Consider the following 13,332-nt stretch of genomic DNA (forward strand, 5'->3'; position numbering starts at 1 on the left):
GCAACAAACAGATCTAAAAAGGGAAATCAAACCGAAGTTAGAATCAGAGAAAGTTCTGAGTTCTTACATCCTCATTAGAGATAGGCTCCTGAGCTGAAGAATGATTACCCAACTTTGCATCAAAGGAAAATACATCCTCCAACATTTGGCAGTTACCGATCTCAAGATATTGCAGGGTTATCAGTGCTCTTGCCAATGAGGATGAGAATATGTATGCTATTTTATGACATTTGTCAATTGTCAAACTTGTCAAGTTTTGAAAGCCAGAATAACTCAAGAGCTTGTCATCCCATAATTTCCAAGAATTGATCTTAGACAGCTTCAAGGTTTCAAGATGGGGCATTCCAATCTATTGACATACATAATATTGCAAAGTTCATTACCACATACTACCAAGCTAAAGATAACTGTTTCTCAATAGTTATGATAGTTAGCAAATAAAATAGGAAATAAAATATGTAACACATTCAAATTCAAATTAAACAACAGGATAATAGCTATGTAGATTTCCAATATATTTTGAATCCAAATCTGGTGGATAAATACCTCAGGAAACTTAATTTAGTTTAAAACGACAAATAATGATAAGAAGAGACAAATCATATGTTTACCTTTAGATTAATTAGTGCCACCGGTACGGGTTGTGAGTCATCACACTTCTCAACATATTCTTTGAAACTAGTATCCGCTGTCAATGGTACGGAACAGAAACTAATGAGACTAGGTAAACATTCAAGTGTAAGAGAATGCAAATTGGGGAACATAATATTGTCAATTTTTTTATCAGTCTCGGATGTTTGCTCAGCAACGATTTGTGTGAATAGTGCGCAATCAGTAACTTTTATTTCAAGAAGTTGAGGAAGGTCTCTAACTAGGGAATACCAAAATAGATGCTTCAACTTATCACAACCTTTGACTTCAATAATTTTCAGTTTGGCAAAAGATTGAATTGGAATTGGGCCATGGCATATTTCTTCCAGATTAAACAGATTTTGAAGAACCAAAGTCTCCAAGTTGGGGAAGGCGGGATAGGGATGAATGGAGCCTATTAAGTTAATGATGTACTTCAGGCCAGAACTGTCTTCAATGCACAAACGCTTTAATTGTGAAAAACCTTCCCTGTTCAACTCATAAAGGACATCTCCAGCACACTGTAATTTTCCGAGGCACAAATCCTCTGTTGAATTCAACAAGAAGTTAAACCCATGATCTGAAAGAATGTCTGTACTCTTACTCTCTGCCAGCTTAAGTATTCTTGAAGTTTCTGAAGCACCTCCAGACCATTCCAAAGGCCATTTCCACATATCACCAACAAATATGTTGTATCTTTCAAGCTTTTCAAAGACCTGCAAGTCCCTTGGCCAAACTGAAGCATCTTGAATCATTATGTCCAAAGTTGTTAGATGAGACAAATTGCTTAGCTCTTCCAGACTTGCATTGTTGCCGTGATCTTTGCTTCCCTTGACATCCCATTGGATAAAGCAATTCCCCATGTACAACTCTTCCAAGCATGTCAAGCTCGAAATAAGATTTGCAGGAATGAATCTCAGTCCAGAGCAGTTGGTTAAATTCAACATTCGAAGATTAGCCAGTTGTCCTAATTCTTTTGGGAGTTGTATAATATCGGATCTTTCAAGGCTGAGAATCTCTAAACTTTTCAGTCCCACAACTATTGATATGTCTTCTAACACACATCCAGCCAGAACCAATGTTTGAAGTTTTTTCAAGAGAGAGAGCGATTGAGGTGGGGAAGGGGTGAACATCATCCCATATAAATGAAGAACTGTTACTTCTCTCATCCCAGAGAAAAACTCATCAGAGACTTTCAAATTGTCACCTATATTATGAAGTAGAAGTAGCTTCAACTCCGGGCACTCCAACATATCAGGAAGCTCATTAATATAACACCAAGGCAGAATGATTTGATGACACTTTTGTAGCTGATCTATCTCTGGCCATAGGTTTACTTCAGTGTACCTTTTCACAGAATAAGTAGGATGAAACCTAGATGCAATTGATTTAGCTACATCACGTACAACATCATGCATTCTTACTCGACCCCTTTCACGTTCAAGTAACAATGAAGAGGCCCTAAGACCATTTATTAAGTTGAAATATCGATTCCGAGCCTCTGTCAATGTCTGAAAAGGTTCACAAAACCCTGAGCTCCAATAACATTGAAACAATATTCCGGTGTGGATATGGTCCAGTCCAAATGAACCAATGAATAGGAAGAGTGACTTCAAATCGTCCCTTTCTAAACAATTATAACTCAACTCCAAGGTAGAGTAGACTTTCTTATGCAAACCTTGTTGATCAAATCTCTCTAATTGATTTAAGGCATCTTTCCAAGCAGAAGCATCTTTTTTTCTCAAAGCCTTTGCCACAGTAACTATCAAAAGGGGCAATCCAGCACAACATCGGGCCACTTCTACTGCAATTGGCTTTATATATAATTCTTGAACAATATTACCTGCCATTTCCTCAAACAATTTCAAACTATCATCCTGATGTAAAACTTCGAGTCGAAATTCTTTCTGAGTGCCCATCTCACAGTTCAACATATTAAGATATCTGGATGTCATGACCAACTTGCATCCTTTGTGGTCATCACCAAAAGGAATCCCCACTTCTACCAAATCAAGTCTACCCCAAATGTCATCCAGAATAACAAGAATACTCTTCTCCTTGGTTATCCTTTGCCGTAATTGTGTTGCTCTTCCTTCAATGGACTCCTTGTTAAATTTCATATCCAAGGCATCAGCAATTTGGCCTTGTATTTTTTCCAAATCTGGAGAATCGGTGACAGTGGCCATAGCTACAGAACTAAATGACCCATCATTCTCAGCTTGCCAAGCTAACTCTTTCACTAGTGTTGTCTTACCCACTCCACCCATCCCATACACCCCAATAACGAAGATGTTAGGATTCTTCAATGCCAGCATAATCTCATTCAACATTGATGTTCTGGAGTCCAGGGCTGCATAACCTCTACCAAATGGCGTGACTGTCACTTGAGAAGCAGCACGGTAAGAAATTTTGTCAAATTTTCCATCTGCTAGGACTTGAGAAATCTCTTGTGACATCTTTTTGGTCTTCCTGCTCAATTGATGCCTTGTGAACAGATTGGGAAAGTGTCCCATAGAACACCGAGCTTCTGCATGGCCTTCAGTGTCAATAATAAGCTTCAATGCCTCAGCAACAGTGTTGTCCACTTTGTTTAGCCAGTTCTGAACAAAATTTTCAATCTCTTCTCCATTCCTTCTAGCCTCATCAACAGTATGCTGCACACTATCTTTTGATCCTTCCAGCTTTTGGACCTCTGCTTTCATCCTTTCAAGGTTACCCTTGTAGTAGAGTATGTAACCAAACTGACGACCAATAGGTATATACTCAGCAATTTTAGCACAAACTGAAATAATAATATCCATGGCCACACACACCTTTGATAGCTGTGAGTTGAAACAAACAAGGAATTCAATCAATAAATACCAAACTTGATTAAAATGGAAGTGTACACATATTTGATTTTACAAAATTATATAATAAATAATAACCTAAGAAAATTATATAATTGATTTTATATATTTAGATAATTAATTATATATAATATTTTAAAAACGAACTTTCATTAAATATTGGTATAAATTCCAATTTATTTACGATTTAAAATTTCTTTATTTTAACCATTGAGTTATGTGATTTGAGCTAATGAATTGAACCGAGTGGTTTATGACCACAAATGAAGTTGAGCTTTGAGCTAAAAATAAATAAAAAATACATATCTATCTTTCCACCCACTTTCTTTTCATTTTTGCTCATACTAAGCTCAAATTTCCTTCAGCAATAATAAGTTGAGTTCGACAAACCAAATCCACGCCCGATCATTGGTGGAAGAGTAACGCTTATCAATTCGGTACTTTCTAGTCTACCTCTTTATTTTTTCTCCTTTTTTAAGGCACCGTCATGTGTTTTAAAAGAATTGGTTAACATTCAACGGAAGTTTTTATGGGGTGGAGGTTCCAATACAAAGAAGATTTGCTGGGTTAGTTGGGACACTATTTGCCTACCAAAAGACAAATGTGGGTTGGGTATTAAAAATCTTGATTTATTCAATCAATCTTTACTTTGTAAATGGAAATGGAGAGGAATTAGTGATGAAAATGTTTTGTGCTCCACTTTGTTGAAGTATAGATATGGGAGTATGGTAGATAATTTTATGTCGCAATCAACCAACGATGTAATAGGACACTCATTGTCGTGGCGCGATATCATGAAGATTGGGGGAGTTGTGAATGGAGATTGGTTCCAAAAAAACGTGAGCAACGTGTTGGGTGATGGTCTTTCTTTGAGATTTTGGCATGATGTTTGGTTGGGACCAGTTTGTTTTAAGAGTTTATTCCATATTTTGTTCAATAAAGCTTTGTATCCAAATATAGTGGTAGGTGCTAGTGGTATGTGGCAAGATCACACTTGGGTGTGGAAGATGGAATGGAGTTTGGTATTATCTGCAGCTGAGCAGGAATTAGCGCAAGAGTTAGACACTTTGTTGACAGGATTTTTCCCTTACCCGAATGACAAAGATAGCGTTAGATGGAACATACATCAAACCGGCCAGTTCTCGGTCCATTCGACGTATGTGTCTTACTATCTCGTGTTGTTACTTTGGCAATTGACGAGAACATGGTGGAAGCCTTGAATCAATTATGGACAAATGACATGTCATCTAAAGTGAGTATATTTGAATAGAGATTATTATTATCTAGACTACCAACTCGTATGGCGTTGGCGAAAAAAGGTGTTATTGTTAATCCGCGTGAGTTGTGTTGTATTTTTTGTTTCAGAGAAGAAGAAGAAGATATTGACCATGTGTTTTTCAATTGTTCTTTTTCGCAACAAATTTGGAAGAGAATTTTCGTCTGGCTGAATATGGATTTTATCCCCTATGAAGTTTGTTGGAAGCACTTTATCTCCTTTGGTGCTTTGGTGAAGAATAAGTCTTATGCAAAAGCTCGACATGTAATTTGGTTGGCAACCACATGGAGCTTGTGGCGAGCCCGTAATAATATAATGTTTAGAGGAGATGTCATTAACTTGCAATCCTTAGTGGATCAAATTATTTATATCTCCTGATTTTGGTTTGTTGGTAGAATAGCTTTTAAGTCTTCTCTTATATTTTCAGATTGGTGTAAAGATCAATTATCTTGCATTTTTAACATCTAATGGCTTCTTTTAGAATTGTAAGGGTTGGGTACCCCTTGTACTCCTTATAATTCAATCTTTGCTTATCAAAAAAAAAAAAAAACCCGATCCGAAAATTTATAGAAGTCTGGCATCGAATATTAAAAGTGGATTCTTTAACAAAAAAAAACAAAAAATTCGAAAAAGAATAATACTATTTTAAATTGTAAACAATAACAATAACATAAAAAATAGTCATATTATAATTAATACCAACAAAATATGTTTTAACTACTTTAAAATAAAAAAATTCCTTGTAGCAGTGGGAGGGAGAAGGAGAAGCTACACGCGTTTATAGTTGTGTTTGAGACAAGACAAACCTTTTTTTATTTATTTTATTTTATTTTACTGAAACTTGAACCTAACCACTTTAGATAGGACCAACAAAAATAGATTAAAAAAATATTAAAACATTTTAGGGCCTTATCACCCCTCGTTTGATTCGGTTGTAATCTTTTTTCTTGTTTGGGTTTTAGGCCCTCTATGTTATAAAAAAAAAATTAAAACATTTTATTTAATTTTTTGAATCATCTTTTTATTTTTATTTTTTTTAAAAAAAAGCCTACTACTATATAAATTAATTTTTTGAGACCCCTAAAAAATATAGGTTTGGCCCCTTAGGGCAACTTGCACTCCCTCAAGGTCGGCCCTGACCAAACCAATTAACATTTACACATTGTATGGTTCTAAGGAAGATTTCAACTTTTTGCACCCCTAGATTCACTCAATTACCATAAGACCTTCCTCGCTATCTAAAATGTGAGCGACCGTGCGCTTCTTGGAAAGCGAGTGTAAAAATAAGTGACTGTTTGGTTGTAGTTTCACCCTCTAGAACGCGAACGTTTTCCATATATATATATATATAGGCATGAACCTTCATACACAAACAATACACATTTTCACCACCCTGTTTTTCCTCTCCAAACCCTTATCAAAACTGACGATTATGGCTAAAGTGGTGTTTCAAGGTCACAATCCAACCATCAAAGAGCTCCACGAAGATGCCAATGAGTTGAATGCAAAGGTAATCACACTCTAAAACCTTTCTTTTTCATTTTGCAAACCATTTCTTTTGTAACAAGTTTGTGAGAAACCGCACAAACCAAACCAACCCTAACCACATTTTGGTTTGGTTTGGATGACTTTTTAAAAACCAACCGAACCAAACTGAACCGCATGGATTTTTATCTCGCGGTTAAGATGATTTTTATGCTCAAAACCGAGCCAAACTGCACCATTTTGTTTACATCACGTTAAACATATTTTGCTGGTTGAGTTCGCTCCCTATTTAGTGAGCATGCATGTAAGCGTTCGCTCCTTAGGTAGCGAACATGTCTGGGACTGAAATTTAGTGCTCCGTTATTTCCATTTTAATTCAGGGAGTGTACGTGATGAACGATTCAAATGCACGCAAAGAGGAAATCAAGTTAGGAAAGAAACCTATAGTTGAATAACAATGTAATGTTGATGCAAAGCCGACACACGAACCACGCAACGATGTGCCTCCTCCTCCTCCTCCTACTCCTAGAATGATTTTCACATCCAATTTACAACGGCAACGAAGTTTGATAATCACGCACAAATGCTTAATTGGGTTAGTGATTTAGCACGTGAGTTAGGTTTCGTTACTGTGATTGTAAAGTATGAAAATGGGGCGAATGGTAGAAGGGATATGTACATATTGGATGTCAAAGAGTCGGTAAATATCGGGAGTACCTCCACAAGAAAAGTAAACAAAAGATTACAGTGAAGTGTGGTTGTCCGTTCAAATTGAAGAGTTATCTGTTGAGCAGCGAACAATGGAGATTAAATGTTGTCGACGGTGAACACAAACACAAGATGACTGAATATTTTCAAGGTCATAAATATGCTGAGAGGCTTCTACCCGAAGAGAAGGAATTGGTTCGTGAACTGACAGAAAATATGGCACTCCCGAGGAATATCATGTCGACACTGAAGAAGAGGCGGTCACAGACAGCTACAACCATGAAACATATTTGCAATATACGTTGTAGAATGAATAAGGCTATTCGGAGTCAAGAACAGAGATGCAACATCTTATGAAGTGTATGACCAAAGGCAAGTACTTGTATAACCACATAGTTATTCCTGGGATCGAGATGATGAGCGATATTTTTTGGGCCCATCCAGACTCAGTTAAGATCTTTAATATGTTTCCAACCGTGATTATAATGCATTCGACTTACAAGACAAACAAGTACCGACTCCCGCTATTTGAAATTGTTGGTTTAACTTCAATTGGAAGGACTTACCCCGTAGGATTGGCCTTTTTGATTAAGGAGAAGGAAGACAACTTTGTATGGGCATTACAGAGCGTCCGCATGATGTTGCGATGTGAAGACGACATGAAGGTCATTGTCGCCGACCGGGACCAAGCTCTTATAAACGTGGTCAACATTATTTTTGCTAAATGCACTCCTTTACTTTGTTGGTACCACTTTCACATGAACATCAAGGCAAACTTAATACAGAAGACAAAATTGGATAAAAAAAAGTGAGAATACGCACAATATGGAAAAACGTGAGGATACTTTGGGAAAACATAGTTGACTCCGACACAAGGGAAGAATATAATTCTTGCCTGACGACTTTCAAAGAATGTTATCAACAATTACCCGATTTCATTGCATATGTTGAAGGCACGGTAGTAAGTTCGGTTAAGGAAAGGTTTGTGAGGTTGTGGACAGACCGCATAATGCATTTTGGTAATACCACCACAAATAGGGTTGGGAATAGGTCAGGCGGCCTACAGGCGCCTTCGGCCTGGCCTGTGTAAGTCTGGTCTGGCCTGTATATTAAATAGGCTACAAGGTTAGGCCAGACTTTAAAAAGGCTCAGGCCAGACCAAAATAAATAACATTTGACAGGCCGTAGGCCAGACTCAGGCCTGAAGAAAAATCGTAGGCCAGGCTCAGGCCTATCAAGGTCTGGCCTGACCTGTTTCCAAACCTAACCACAAATAGGGATGAGTCATCTCATACAAGATTGAAAAATACCTGATGAACAGTTTAGGTGACATTTACAAAAATTTGGAAAAGATGGATAACATGCTCACTAATATATTAATCCAGTGTTAGAAGGAGTTTCACCAGAGCATCATTTTTAGAGATCAAAATTGACAGGAAAGGTGTTGTGGTCCCATTTGCAAGGAAATGTTTCATGAGAAGCAATTAAACACTTAATGGATGAGGTTCGTCGGGCAGCATCAGTTGGTACAAATAAGACGAAGTGCGGATGTTTGTTAATACAACAATGGGGTTGCTGTGCGCGTGCTCACTTGCCAAGATACCCTCGATGAAGGCAAAGCGATTAGTTTGAATGACATCCATAGTCATTGGAAGAGGTTGAAATTTGACGCCGCTCATTTATGCAAGGAAGAAAATGCCGATTAATCCCTCTTGCTAGAAATTGAAGCCTTACAGGTATTACATAGACACATTTATTTTCTGTTTATGTGGCTGGCTGTTTGTTTGCTCTATCATAAATTAAGCTTTACCAAGTGAAATAAATTATGTCCTGATTCTGTTCTTGATGTAGTTTCCTCCCTGCAAAGCGATCTAGGGGGACTTCACACGATAAACAGCGAACTAGGGGGTGTTTGTCGTTTACGATGCGATCCTGAGGGGCGTTCGCACAACAATCAGCGAACAAGGGGGTGTTCGTTGCGTGGAAGGAGAACCAGTAACAGAACAATATAATTGCAGTTTCTCCTAACAGTGAATTACATGTTTTATCTCATCAGGAAATGTTCAACCACGACATGAAGGTCTATATAAAAGAAAGGTTCAGACAGTTTGTGTATCATGAGACGACGACGATGTGTCCACCTCCAAGCCAAGTGAAAACTAAAGGTGCGCCAAAAGTTTGGGCAAATAGGCCAAGTTATAATCTGGAGGAGCGGTCTACCAAGCGTTTGCCTTCTTTATTCGAGCATGCAGGGTCTCAGTATAATCTATCTCAATTATTAGAGGGACGACATAAAAGTTCAAGAAAATGGAGTCAGTCATCACTAAACCCGGCACCAGTTCAAAAATCAAAACCTTCTTGGCCCAACTTGGGACAATTGCCTCTTTTCATGCACCCGTTTATTGAAAACATCCAAGATGTTGCACCAGACGGACATTGTGGATTTCGTGTTGTTGCTAGACTAATCGGAGAATCTGAAGATTCACACAGTGTGATCCGTCTTGATTTGTCAATTGAACTTAAGAAGAACATGCAAAGATATATAGAAGTATTTGGTTCCGAAGAAAGATATATGAGCTATATGTGGAGGATGGTGAAGGATAGTGATGCCAACTAAGTTGGGATGTCTGTCTCTACCTTGACGTCTAGATATTCTTAATTTATATATATAAAAAAAAAAAACACGATGTTCGGGTATTCATTATACACACAAAACACACATATTAATAGTACAAATTATATATGTTCAAATATACACTTAAAACTGTGATTAAAGAAATTAAAAATATTGTGTGTCAACAAAAAATGAAAGTAAAAATATTGTTTTATTGTCTTGATTATTGGATGGAAAAGCAGTACCTTTAAGCTTAAGGTAGTATGTCACGAGCTAGCAACTAGCAGTAACAGATAATATTTTCTCTTGTTCCCTTTGTCGAATGCAATTAACAGCTCTATACAAAATTACAAGGGACAAAGGATGATTAAAAAATGTACATCAATGTTAATTTAGTAAAATTAAAGAAGAAAAACAATCAGATAACAAACAAAACAAAAAGGAAAAGGAAGAAAATTACGTACCTCTAAATATACACACTATGTATGCTTCACGCTTTTTCCTCTTATTCACATCATATCTTTTATGTAAATCTCTTTAATATATAAGGCACTCTCTTCCTTTCAACTCTTAATGTGATGTAAGCAAATTATTTTATTAATCCTCTAGTCAATGCTCTTGATTCTTCTATGTTGCAATCATTCATATACAATATGGTTTTTTGCTACTTGCTGCCTTAATTTCAAAAAAATAATTACGTCACACACCACGGTTTTTGCTTACAAGTTTCTTGTGCAAACATTATTGATGATTATTCCATTAAATTAGTACAAAGACTCTCGTTAAAATATAGTACTATAATAATAAAATAAAGTACTAGTATTATCAACCTAACCTTGCATATCAAGTTTCATTTTATAAATGCTAATATCAATTGGTATCAGAGAATTCTGGATGCAAGATTCTATTTGACTTTGCAATTATTTTGAATTGGATGATTTCATAAATGTTACTGCACTAGACAGAATCTGTTATAATGTATTGTGCAAAATGCAATTTTTTTTTTTTTTGTGACTGAAATGCAATGTTTTGGTAAGAATATACGTGTTATAGCTTTATTTTTTGGTTAAAATGTCTAAACCATTTATGCCAGTTGTCATTTAAACCGATTTAATTTATGTAAAATGCTATTTAGTAAGAATTTTTTTGATACAAAAAAGAGAGGAATCTTCTGTCAAAAAAAAAAAAAAGAAAAAGAAGAATCGTATGTGGCAATTTTTTTTTTTTGACACATTATGTGGCAATATTTAACACTTGCAAATTATAACAATTCTATCTCCCATGTATGGTTAACCAATTTTTGATTGGTCAAATTCCCTAATTTTATGAATTTTTCTCTTGTGTAAATATTTCTTACTAAATAAATAGCAATACTCTTAATTTATTCAATTAATAGCTTATTTACAAAAGTATCCCTGTTAAATTTAAAATTGAAAAACACAAATATGTTTTCTTTCTTCTATTTTATTATTAACTATAGGATAATCATATAAAAGTAACACACACTTTTTACAGCAAGCCTGGATCTAGTGCGTTTCTATGGAAGTTGCATGAGAATTTTGAGTGCCCTAAACATAGGAGACAAGTTTGAAATGGTTTTATGTTTCTTATGTGATGAATTTCACTTTAGAACTTCAATTGTTCCATAAAAATATTCGGATATATGTGATGGATGACGAAGAAGTTGCCCCAGAATGTGAAGGCTTCAGCAGCAGTAGATGGATTTAAGTAGATTTGATGGAGTGGTAAGATAAATCTCTACAATTGCATCTTGACCACCAAGGTTTTAAATTGCGGTCCGCACCCGCAATTGCGGCCGCAGTATTGCTGATGCAGTAGCCACTGCAACCGCATCGCACCGCAATTGCGGTGTGATCTTAATTCACGTGTACGGCCGCATCGTAACCGCAACCGCATCGGAAGCCGCATCAGATGTTTTCAGCGACGTTCCTTCAAATTTTCTCACCAAAAAGTAAAATTTATGAACTTCAAATCCTAATTTGTGTCAAATTAATGAAAAATCTTACTTTTAACAATCTCTCAACCGTGTATTTTAAATACATTCAAATTATTGTTTATAGAATAAACTAAGACTATGTAATGGTGGATAAATAGAGTAGTTACATAGTAGTTTGATTTTATATAGATTGTGAAATTTCAAAATGATTTCACGCCGCAACAACCGCATTGCGCGTGCAGCAACTGCAATGACCGCATTCGTAACAATTGTAACCGCATCCGCAACCGCAACCGCAATTTAAAACCTTGTTGACCACCACGCTAGACCACAACCCCAACAACACTTTCTCCTAAATCTCCATTCCCTACCGACTCAACTCAATTGTTTATCGAGTCGTTGATGTTCAATGACGACGTCAAGTAGAAATCATTAACTACTTTTTGAATGCAACCTATTAATCGATTATATGCTTTCAAAATTTCAATTATGTTTTCACCTATCGCTCATCATACGTTTCTGTATCCGGCAAACGACGAGAGATCCTTCTACTTATTAACTTATGATTTCTTGCTCAGTTAATCGATACAATGGCATTACGATATGATAATGTATGCGACTTTAAATCTAATCCTATGTCTAGAAAATAGCATTCACAAATGAATTTGTCTATATCCTTTAAGTTAAAAGTCTAAATCAGAATATCAATTTCAGAGCTTAAAGTCAAAAAAGCATTACGTGCAGAAATAAATCATCAACATATCGTAATAGAAATTATATATAAGCAATTAGAGATTAAAAGTTTACAAGAGAATCATAGCCAACTAAACATAATTCCAATATCAGAGAGAATAACTAAAAAAGATGAAAAGATGATGAAATTGATTCCTGTGTTTTCCCTTGATCACTCTATGTTTCCTAGTATTTTTCTCCCTGTTTTCTATCTAACGTAAGAATGTCATGGTTTTATGTTATGAGTGCTTCAAAATATTAAATCTGATAAAGCATATTTTGCTAAGCGAAAATAACAATTCACCAAGTGAATTTGAATTTCCCTCACTATGAAGCAATTGCCAGCTGCTCAGCGACATGCCTTCAACTTGACTTGAATTCGCTAGGCAAATTTGTGTTGTGCCAAATCTCAACCTTTTTGATTTGTCTCATTGCTTTGTCATTTGATCGCCTAGTGAATCTCCTAGAGCTTATATTTTATACTCTTTGACACTTTTAAGCATTCCTTGATCAGTTAAACCTGTAAAAAAAATGACAAAAAGAGTAAAGTAACCTAAATATCTCATATTTACATAAATTCGGGGGTTTTCCTAAAATTACTTGCAAAATAAGTCACTAAGTGTCATGTAAAATCACCGATATTTTGCACTTATCAAGAGCATCTCGATAATTCCTCGTCTGCATCACTCCACCATGACAAAATTGATGGCGTTATGAGAAACTTACAATCTTCCATTTGTAATGTGAGAATCCCAATATGAACCAAAAATTCACAATCTAGCCAGAGATTCAGAAATTTATGTCCCTAAAATGGATGTTGTCTTTGTTGCTTTGATAATGTCGACAATTAAGAGTTCTCCTAAGCTTCGACAACCTCAGATGTTTCGATCCCAGAGGATCGTTATCTCTCTCGTTTCCTAAAAGATGTTTAATTTCATTTATATTTCCATCAAGAAACATCACCGCCAAGTGTGTCCATTCTCTTTAATTTCGTCACAACAATCGAGTTCCAAACAATGAAATTGTCACTTGGACAAGCTTATTATTGGCCATGGGTGTGTGGTTTACGATTTCGTTTCGT

General features: G+C 36.1%; 3 protein-coding genes across 9 annotated transcripts in view; 1 reads left to right on the forward strand and 2 right to left on the reverse strand.

The window, feature by feature from the left end:
* The window catches only part of LOC123895019 (probable disease resistance protein At4g27220), a 14,494-nt gene extending 4,416 nt beyond the window's left edge, over window positions 1-10,078 (reverse strand). The window contains exons 1-4 of one of the 2 annotated variants that reach the window (XM_045945200.1): window positions 10,027-10,078; window positions 9,808-9,899; window positions 612-3,452; window positions 68-349 (exon numbers count right to left, since the gene is read on the reverse strand). In XM_045945200.1, coding sequence (XP_045801156.1) covers window positions 68-349; window positions 612-3,431 — 3,102 coding nt within the window. In that variant the 5' untranslated portion in view covers window positions 3,432-3,452; window positions 9,808-9,899; window positions 10,027-10,078. The remainder of the gene's footprint in view (window positions 1-67; window positions 350-611; window positions 3,453-9,807; window positions 9,900-10,026) is intronic. The other variant, XM_045945201.1, reaches the window with a different exon arrangement.
* Window positions 9,080-9,565, forward strand: LOC123896435. The gene has a single exon (XM_045946819.1). It carries the CDS (start codon window positions 9,080-9,082, stop codon window positions 9,563-9,565), a length of 486 nt encoding a protein of 161 aa, XP_045802775.1.
* Window positions 10,079-12,282: 2,204 nt separating the features above from the next.
* The window catches only part of LOC123895017 (probable disease resistance protein At4g27220), a 29,447-nt gene continuing 28,397 nt past the window's right edge, over window positions 12,283-13,332 (reverse strand). For all 6 annotated transcript variants that reach the window (XR_006804073.1, XR_006804074.1, XR_006804076.1 and 3 more), the window contains one exon: window positions 12,283-12,771. The gene's annotated coding sequence lies outside the window, so the exon portion shown is untranslated. The remainder of the gene's footprint in view (window positions 12,772-13,332) is intronic.

The sequence above is a fragment of the Trifolium pratense genome, linkage group LG7 (assembly GCF_020283565.1).
Source record: "Trifolium pratense cultivar HEN17-A07 linkage group LG7, ARS_RC_1.1, whole genome shotgun sequence".
Taxonomy (NCBI): domain Eukaryota; kingdom Viridiplantae; phylum Streptophyta; class Magnoliopsida; order Fabales; family Fabaceae; genus Trifolium; species Trifolium pratense.

What these genes read in the sequence shown, in the direction of transcription:
- LOC123896435 (XM_045946819.1), top strand. Translation starts at nt 9,080, where the DNA reads ATGTGTCCACCTCCAAGCCAAGTGAAAACTAAAGGTGCGCCAAAAGTT.